We start from the raw sequence: 10,090 nt of genomic DNA, 5'->3' as shown, positions 1-10,090 counted from the left end.
GGCTGTGTGCCCATCTCCGATTGGTTTAACTGAAGCGTTATGTAGCAAAACTTGACTCTCTCCTGCGAAGGCGGCTTTTAAAGATGCTCCAATATAAACATAGTTTTGTTTCTGGCCATTCTTAGAGCCTATTAGCGACAAATACTGTCAAATTCGGCGCCAGTCCGCCGCTAACAGCTGACCCGCCATGCCTCGGAACGCAACCGTCAGCCGAAGCGGCAGCGACATCGGCAGCCCATAAACAAAACATGGGTCAGAACGAGCGCTAAATGCGCATGAAAAGTCGGTTTTTAATGTTTTGCGGGCGCGAGGGAGACCTCCAAAGCAAGCCCGCATTGTGAATCATGAACGCTTTGAACCTCTACCTAGAAGCGTGCCGAAAAGTGTTCGAATCGGACCCCGAAGACCACAGTGCCTGGGCTGACATATATCGCCTGCTGTCTCTGCTTAGGCAGGCACTTGCGTGCAGTGTGTGTTCCGATCTCCTGGTCGTCCCGATGTCTTCGTCTTCGTCCAAGTGTCGGCACGCGGTGTGCAAGGGGTGCGTAGGTCAGACAATGCGGCTGAGCGCACCCTGCGTCGACTGCAACAACAACACGTCCGCTTTCACCGAGAACCTGCAGCTACGCATTGTGCTACAGTGCTACAAAAAGATCTGCCGCTACCTGAGTGCGCCAAGTTTTCAGAGGAAGTGGGGTAGTCTGAATGGTGGTACAAATATTACTTTCAGGGACATTGTCGTCGAAGGATCGCGCCTGGCCGATAACTATCGGCACGCCGAGCCAACTTCGACTAGCCTACCGTCGACGTCGTCCGCAGTGCCTTCCTTGGCAGCTTCGTCTTCTTTTTCTCCGTCTTTATCATCACCGTGTGTAGCAGCAGCATCCACAACCGTACCTACCCAAGCATCGCGTGTTGTGAATCGGACTTCGGCCGTAGCCGCGGCCGCGGTTACGAAAAGTGTGAACGGTGACAGGACGCGTCGCGCTGCTGTGCTGCTCAATGGAGATGCAATGGCACTAGCGCACGATCGTGCCATTTCGGCGCCGTACAAGCTCATAAAGGTGCCCGCAGGTAGGTACCGTGGTTTGAAAACAGCACGTTTATTCTTTGGTTGCTTGAAAATGCCTGTTGGGAGGGGACTGCGCCGTTGTTGGCCCTGTGCAGTTTCGGAGCACATACCACGGTTTCGCGATTGTAACCGCGCACTGCTGTGCTTGTGGGATGCTTGGTAAGATTACTGGGACGGCCTTGCACGTACATTAAGTGATAGTGCAGCCGTCACACTGGACTGTTGCCGAGCCGTTAATTTGCGACAATGCGTTCAGCCACTCGTATGTGTTTAACGGTTTTCCCCGTTCTGACTGACATGCGAAGCACTGCCACGATCCCGCATTCTTTTGCGAGTGCCGGGTGAAATCTCTGTGTGCAAACGAGAAGTTGTGACTCGCTAAACTGTGTGTGTCGCTTTTGGACGCGCTCGCTATTCGGTGAAATCGAGGGACAAATAGTTTGAATAGTACAGCTACCCCTGTTTCCAGGGCTGGCTGGTTTGAGCGCCGAAGCTTTCGCGACCGTTCACGCGGCGGCGCGCGTTACCGCCCCACACTCGGACGCTTGGTGAAGTTGACACCGGATGGCGATACCGTCTCTTCCGGCGGGCTGTTTAAACTGGTTTAATCTGTGTAGCGGCGTCGGAGGTGAAATTATGGGCCTGTCGCCCGTCGCGTTTTTCTTCAGGTTCCAAACATCCAACAAATGGTGGCGATAATAAAGACGTGCGGGTGTTTAGACCGGCCAAGGCCATCCAAAGCACTGCTGTTTCCTCTTTGCTTTATACTTACAAAAACGAGGTTATCTTTCCGTCCGGAGCTAGAAAGTACGCTTACGATCATTTACAGAAAGAAAAAGTGTTCGATCTAAATGCATGCAGAGACACTTTCTAGCTTTTATCAACATATCATTCTGCTACGGAGTACGAACTTGTGGTTGGGATTCACGACTAGCAGCCACCCTCTTGTCGTACCAGTAAGGACCAGTCATGATCTTTCTTTTTTTTTTTTTTCTTTTTTTTTTTTTTTGATTTGATCGTTCGCGTTGGAGACTGTGAGTGTTTATAGCTTAGTTGTTTAGAGGGAATGCATTACATCGTTACTCGAATATGATAGAGCAGGCTCCGCGGCGTGCTTCCGCCAAGACGCGGTGTAACGAAAAGTGGGCACACGACGCTGCGAACGCGCTAGATTTATAACTATCGCTGCGGAGACGCGCTCCGCTGCGCGTTCACCGTGCTTTCGCTGCCGAGACCGAGTTCGCATGCATGCACTCACTGGCGCTCAGCGGCACCGTGGTGCCCGTTGCATTTTAAGTGTATATCAAGATCCTAACAGATGGGTGTAGCTGTCTGGCATAAAAAATCACGCTGTGTGCGTTAAATTTCAGCCGCCGAACGAGCGGAAAGCGTGGAGGCGACCCGCCTCCGTTCCGAGGTTTTGTTTGCGGTTGTTCGAATCAGCCAAAAGATTGTCCCAAGTGTTGAATGTTTTGACCATTTTACGGCATACTGGACACAAAAATGTTGTCCCTCATTTTTTTAAAGTACAGTTGACTTCGTAGTTACCGTGCGAAGCTTTGCGAAGCTTCAAGTTCTCAATTATTATTTACAGCACCTTTTGTGCAATCCGTTCAAAACGCGCTTCAAGTGCAGTTCGACTTCGGGCCTAAAAACAGAGGCGTAGGCGTATCTGCAGGGGGGGGGGGGCATGGCATACTTTGCACATACACACATTCTGTAAGCGCTCACCTTCGGCTGCACGCTGGAAAGTCCAACAAAACTACAGCTCAAGCTAAATTTTCTTTCTTAATAGAATGGCCACGTACGTAATGCTTTTCTTTGCTCTATACATATCCCCTGCTTGGGCAGCAAGGATTGTCTTTTGTGCCTCCTCGAGACACGCTGTAGCGGCCGACACATGGGATTCGCCATACACGCTCGCATTGCGGAGAAGGCCTGGCACTGGACAGTTTCCGCCCTAACAAATTGCCACTTGCGCTACTTGCACCATGCCCTGTTTTTTGGGACTGCCTAAGCCTATTTGAAAACGCACTCGGCTTGCCATATTTAACCTGCGGGCGAGTGGATGGAGAGGTCCGGATAAAGTATTATAATCAGCCGTGCCCAACGATTGGTGTGCCTTTTTACGGCATAAAATCGTTGAATTATCAAATGCTGGAACTATTGAATCTCCGTCGAGAGATAGTCTACATAGCGTTGCAGTCTCAATATCTTATCACCATCAAAAAATCTAATCAAACCACTTACAGGTCTAACTGTCGAATTTTATTGTGTAATCACGACTTATCGTAGATACTTTCATGAAAAGGACCTTGGTCGAACGTGCAGAGCCATTTCAATACCAACAGAACACTGAACTGAAGCTTTTCTAAAGGCGTGTGTCACTTCCGATTTGTCAATTTCATTTTCAGGCCGGTTCTAAATAAGAGCTACACTATTACTCGTTTCCCGGCAGGAGCAAGAACAGCAGACATTTCATATTTTGAAGAAATGAAGGCCACTTTTTGGTGACGTGTACCAAAAATTGGAACTGTGTAGGTTGCGTATGTGCTCAAAAAGCAGTTACTGAATACTTGCTTTCTCCCATTTTTGATGCCTTATACACGGCATTTAGTTGTTTCCCCCCGGTGTCCTCGGTAAACTATCCGTGGCACGGTGTTTATATTTATTCGAAGTACGAAGCAATGTTCTGAGTGACGAGCGATATATGTTTATTCTGTGTAGATTCATTACAGCCTTTTTAGAAAGTTACTCGTTGAAGCGTTCCAGCTAGGGTGTCATACTGCCGCTAGTCGAAATGTTTCTCAGACTCCTAAAACAACTGCAAGAGATGCGGACTTGAAATTCCGTGAAAATAGTGAGCATTCTAGGGGGGGGTGGGGGGGGGGGCGCAATGCATTGCGAAACTTTCAATTTCCTGCTTAAATGCAAGTGTTGCAGATTATTACCAAACCCTCGTTTTTTCATCTGTTTTCGTGCATCATACGAAATGCGTAGTTGCTTCTCCAGTGTCTTTGGTAGGCTAAACAAGGCATCTTGTCAATATCTGGGCAAAATTATTGGCATGATATGGGCAATATGTAGACAATGCTCCAATTGAGTGGGTTAAATTCGCTTTTTCCAGTAGAATAGGTGGAAAGTCACATAGTTACAACTACAACCGGGGTCAAATTTTGCGAACATACGGGGCAACAATATACCAAGTGTATGTGCAATGGTAAATGCATGTTGATCAAAAACAGCTTTAAAAAAAACTGTAGGCAAGTATTCGAAAGTATTACGCTGCTGTTATTAGCAAGGTTTCCCAATGTCCCTCTGCGTTTCAGATATTTGATACTATGACGGAATAGGCAGCATTTTAAGTACAATTTAATGCGAGGTTTTAACGTTTCTGGCTTATTTAGAATTATTGCAAATAATTATTGAACCCTCATTTTTTTTCTTTTTACTTTTTCATGCGTGATATATTGGGTTCGCCTGGTGTCCTCACTGAACTAAAGGAAGCAGCTTCTTTATGGTTTGTGACTTTGAGGAACAGGTAATGTATGATGTGTAGGTACAGTTTAAAATAGATGGGTAATTGGGACTTTTGCAACAAATTACGTATGCAAGCACTGTAGGCTGTTTTGAGCCTGTGAAACGAGCGAGGCTGAATTGAGCCTACTGGCCCTGACAGAACTGTGAACGCCACCAAGACAAAATTTCACGAAAATCGATGGGACGCTGTGAAAACTCTGTGCGAAGTTAAAGAGGTTGGATCAAACACAGTCTGTACAAAAAATTCTTATTCAAGTGTTAGAGCGTGTGATATGGCCACTTTCAGCTATGCTTGCCAGTGTCCCGACATTGCTGTTGGTTGTAACAGGTTTATATTTCATGGAAAGGGGAGGGGGTCATGGTAAGTGCAGCGTGCGACAAAATGTTTACGTTTCTGGTCTAGTTATAAGCGTTGAAAGTAATTACTGAGCCATCGTTTCTTCCCCTTATTTTTCATGCCTCATAAGGTTTCCTAGTTGGTTTCAGCGATGTCCTTGGTGAACTAAACAAGACACATTCTTTATATTTGATGAAAATAAAGGGCGTGCTTTGGGCACTATGTAAGTAAACTTAAAAAACAGGAGACTAATTATGATATCTGCAGTAAATTATGCAAGCAAGTTATGCGGAGCTTTATGACTGTGTTTTAGGAACAAATCAGAATTTATCCGGCTGCCCTGGGAGAACTGTGAACTCAACCAATATCAAATTTAGCGAAATTTGATATCAAGGTTCCGTTTCAAACTTAACAGTCATACATGGGCAATTTTTTTAACTGTGCAATATAATTACAAGAAACTGAAACCTCTGTTCAAACTGTTGGAAAGGAACAGCTTCGCTGGACATTTGGTTGTAATGCTCCAATGTCGCACACATCTGCTGTCTTCTTTTTCTTAAGAATATTGCAAGTTATTCATGTTGATAGCAATACATTTGTGCTGTATATAGACTGAAACGCTAAGTACAAGTCATTGTTTAATTAGCAAAACTGTCCGTAACAAATATGCATTTTTTATGTGCGCTGCACTGCTGCTACTGGGTAGGAGCAAGAATTTATGGGCACTCACTGCGTTTTGTCCCTTCATCATATATAGATTTTATGTAGTGTCAAGAAATAAATGCGAATTCAAATGATTTTTCAGGCTCCCATCGTTCAGCACGTGTAATCGATAAATATGTCTATGTGTGTTAAATATAAAAATAAGACACGCAATTTCAGGCTTTCTCACTTGTTGTATAGTGATATATATATATATATATATATTGTAATGAACGGAGACAGAGACACAGCACCCGTTCACTGGGCCGGCTGTTCTATTCTCTCCTCGTCGTCTTTTTCTTCCAGAGCCCGCCTTGCGAGCACTCGCGGCCAAGTTCACTTCGTCTTTACAATATATATATATATATATATATATATATATATATTGAATTACTTGTACAACAAGTGAGACAGCCTGGAATTGCGTCTGTCAGTTATTTTTATATTTATCCTATATATATATACATACAGGGTGTTTCAGCGAACACTTTCAAAAATTCCTAAAGGTTGCCTGTGGCAGATAGCACAATTCTAGTTCATGAGCTGGTCTACTCGAAGAGGCGGACATTACTTGCACAATAAATTTAAATGAATAATTGAATAATTAACAAAAAATCAATAATTAAGTTTTTAACTAATTACCTGATGGCCCATATTGCAATTTACAAATTGTAGCCGTGGAGTTCGCAAGGCGGATCCACTTGGAACGAATTCTCGGGATGACACCAGTTTCGAGATATTAATTCCCGAACTTGGCGGAGAAATGCATTAGCGTTCCAGTTAGTATCTTAAGAAAACGTCGCTTTATGCATTGAAGCGCAAAATTAACTGGAACGTCAATGCATTTCTCCGCAAAGTTCGGGAATTAATATCTCGAAACTGGTGTCATCCCGAGAATTCGTTCCAAGTGGATCCGCCTTGCGAACTCCACGGCTACAATTTGTAAATTGCAATATGGGCCATCAGTTAAAAACTTAATTATTGAATTTCTGTTAATTATTTGATTATTCATTTAAATTTATTGTGCAAGTAATGTCCGCCTCTTCGAGCAGACCAGCTCATTAATTAAAATTAGGCTATCTGCCACATGCAACCTTAAATAAATTTTGAAAGTGTTCGCTGAAACACCCTGTATATATATATATATATATATATATATATATATATATATATATATATATGAACGAGGAGAAAGGGAACCGAGGGGCCCGATTTTTATTAATCATATCATAAGAAGCCAACAAACACCAAGAACAACATAGGGGAAATTACTTGTACTTACTAAATTAATTAAAGAAATGATAAATTAATGAAAATGAAAACGGATGAAAAAACAACTGTCCGCAGGTGGGGAACGAACCCACGTCTTCGCATTACGCGTGCGATGCTCTCACCATTGAGCTACCGCGGAGCTGTTTTCCCATCCGCTTTCTGTGGTATTTATGTTTTACAACTAGAACTAACCCTGGGAGTGTTAGCCAGCGCCACCACTCACAAACCTAGGGGCGCATGTGGAACATCCTTTCTGCCGCAGGCGTCAGTTCTAGTTGTAAAACACAAATACCCCAGAAAGCGGATGGGAAAACAGCTCCGCGGTAGCTCAATGGTGAGAGCATCGCACGCGTAATGCGAAGACGTGGGTTCGTTCCCCACCTGCGGACAGTTGTTTTTTGATCCGTTTTCATTTCCATTAATTTATCATTTCTTTAATTCATTTAGGAAGTACAAGTAATTTCCCCTATGTTGTTCTTGGTGTCATTGTTTGTTGGCTTCTTATGATATATATATATATATATATATATATATGTATATATATATATATATATAGAGAGAGAGAGAGAGAGAGAGAGTCAGATCGTTCGCGGTCGCTGCCCCCCCCCCCATTCCGCTCGAGAAATAGTTGGTACGCCACTGCCTGAAAAAGGAGAATCATCACGTAACCGAAAGCGGCGATGGCGGGGTGGTGTTTTTGAAGGCCACATGCAATGACCGTGTCGCTGAGTGCGCGTGCGTGTGCGTGCGCGCATAAGTGGTATCTGATAAAGCCGATACACGTTTTCGCCGGTGGCGGTGGCTTTAGTACCTGGTACCACGACCTCCACAAAATGTTTTCGGTGACGTGATGGGTCGCCTTTCTCGCGTCCGAAGCTTCCGCACTGCATTTTGGCGCGCGTTCTGATCTTGTCGCGTCAAACGGTAACGCAGTTAATTATTCGTTGTGATCTCGGAGAATTGAGGCTTCGTAGCGTAAGTACTGGGTCGACGGCTATCCAATAAAGCAACAAGAGCGAGACAAAAAAAAAAAAAAAAAAAAAACTTGTCAGTACTCCTTTAAAGGAAAGTTTGTAAGGTTACAAACACAAATTAAAAGCCGTTTCATTGGCCCACCGAGGAGCCAGTTCGCCGTCTATAGCGGCGCAGAGGACAACCGGCAGCGCTTGTTGCGATAGTTGGTATGCAGTTCAAGGAAAGCGTGACTTTAGACATACGCAAGAAAGACGACGAGGCGGATGGTTCTAAGTTGTACTTATTACTTAGAGAGCGATTATACTGGCCGCTGTCCACACCTTAGGCGATAGCACTAAAGGAATTTTACGAACATAACACATGCTCGCGTGCCTGCCCAGATTGTCACGTTATCCACATTGAAGCGGTGATCGTTCAACGTGAGTACCTTGGCTACGTACAGCGATCCCAATGATACGACGATCGACAGGAAGGGGCATATACCTGTAGACACAACAGCGCTGTTTTTACGCCCGTCCGGGTCCGTTTCTGTGTGCTCTTGTGCAGCGGAGAACCTTGCCAAATATAAATAACGCTGAGCGCCTACCTCGACAAGCGAGCGACGCGTGTATCTTATACAGTGTTTCAGATGTGCAGACTTGAAGTAGCTGTCCCGACTTTGAACGTTTTGTCGTCTCTCGCAAGTGAGATAAAACGAAAACTTCACGCATTCGCAGTTGGTACGCGATTTCTATGTGCTCCGTGCAATGAACGTCGCTGATTCTGCTGCGTGCGAAGTGCTACGGGTATACAACATATGCGGCTGAACTGGTTTGTGCCTATGTTGTCTGTCTTCCTTCAGCCTGATGTATTTTAAGATGCGCGTAGCGCCGTGCTAATAAACGACGCACATGATTGTTATTGCCCTTGCACTAACGTTTGCAAAATTATTTCAAAGATGTTGCATGTGGTTTGCCTGAAACGTGACCAGTCGTCATGGTTGACTTTTTCTACCTTCCGGTACCGTCCTTCTGCAGCCAAACTGGCTGCTCAGTGAGGCAGTTAAGTTACTTCTGCCGTGTTTAAGTAGTGTCCGTAGGTTAAAAATGTCGGGAGCATTAAAAGACTGATCCTCAAACCCTTTCCACATTTGTGAAAATCTTTCAGCTGCTTTGAACAGTTGCAAACAAAATATCCTAACAGACGCATCCAGACGCTTCCTGCTCGTCAGCTGCGGAAACTTCACAAACAATGCGCAGTTTTATTTTTGTTCCGCGCAGCTATCACCCGCTGTTAAGGTCTTGAATATCGAAAATGTGTGTTGTGTGTCAAGGAAATCATAAAGGAAATGAATTGTCGTTTTAATTGCGGTGTAAAATTAATAAGGAGAGGTAATGAAATTTGACGAACAGACAACTTGCCGCCGATGGGGAGCCGAACTCGGCGTGCGATGTTCTACCTAAATTGAGCTACGGCGCGGCTAACCCGCCGTCTATTTCTTGAGTTATTTGCGTAATCTACTTATTAGTGAATACTGCACATAAAACTCTCATTCGCAGAAATAATATTCATAGCAGGCAAAACCATCTTACATATATACGCAAGTGTTATTGATATATTGGGCAGGCCATGTAATGCGTAGGATGGATAACCGGTGGACCATTAGGGTTACAGAATGGATACCAAGAGAAGGGAAGCGCAGTCGAGGTCGGCAGAAAACCAGATGGGATGGTGAAGTTAGGAAATTTGCAGGCGCAAGTTGGAATACGCTAGCGCAAGACAGGGGTAATTGGAGATCGCAGGGAGAGACCTTCGTCCTGCAGTGGACATACACTATAGGCTGATGATGATGATGATTGATATACTGTACGAGGCCGAATAGTCGTTTCCGGTTGAGTGTAACGCATAACAGCACCATTGAAGTCTCAAAGGTGAGTGACCGATGCAAGTGGGAACTGTTATTCCGAATGATGGTGCTGCCCGGGAGTCGTGGCTGTTGCGCAGAGGCGCAGTTCCTGAGAGAATTAACGCACGGGCGTTAATAAGTCCTGCTTAACAAGTACCTAGCTATCATTCAATATAAATGCCCCCGTTTGGGGGCAGCCTGTAAAATCTGCTAACTTGATTCAGGCAAGGAAAACTTTTTTTGACAGTCTCACCATGTTTGCAACCCATTAAAACTGGGTGCCCCATATGATACCACACTTATCTTC

General features: G+C 44.7%; 1 protein-coding gene across 1 annotated transcript in view; it reads left to right on the top strand.

Annotated features, from left to right (window-relative positions):
* Nucleotides 1-242: 242 nt before the first annotated feature.
* The window catches only part of LOC119441713 (E3 ubiquitin-protein ligase MSL2), a 32,786-nt gene continuing 22,938 nt past the window's right edge, over nt 243-10,090 (top strand). Inside the window, exon 1 of the mRNA XM_037706307.2 lies at nt 243-1,074. Coding sequence (XP_037562235.1) covers nt 345-1,074 — 730 coding nt within the window. The 5' untranslated portion in view covers nt 243-344. The remainder of the gene's footprint in view (nt 1,075-10,090) is intronic.

This window comes from Dermacentor silvarum, chromosome 2, assembly GCF_013339745.2.
Source record: "Dermacentor silvarum isolate Dsil-2018 chromosome 2, BIME_Dsil_1.4, whole genome shotgun sequence".
NCBI classification, from domain to species: domain Eukaryota; kingdom Metazoa; phylum Arthropoda; class Arachnida; order Ixodida; family Ixodidae; genus Dermacentor; species Dermacentor silvarum.
Note: the sequence above shows the minus strand (reverse complement) of the source record. Positions and strands in the feature narration are given on the sequence as shown.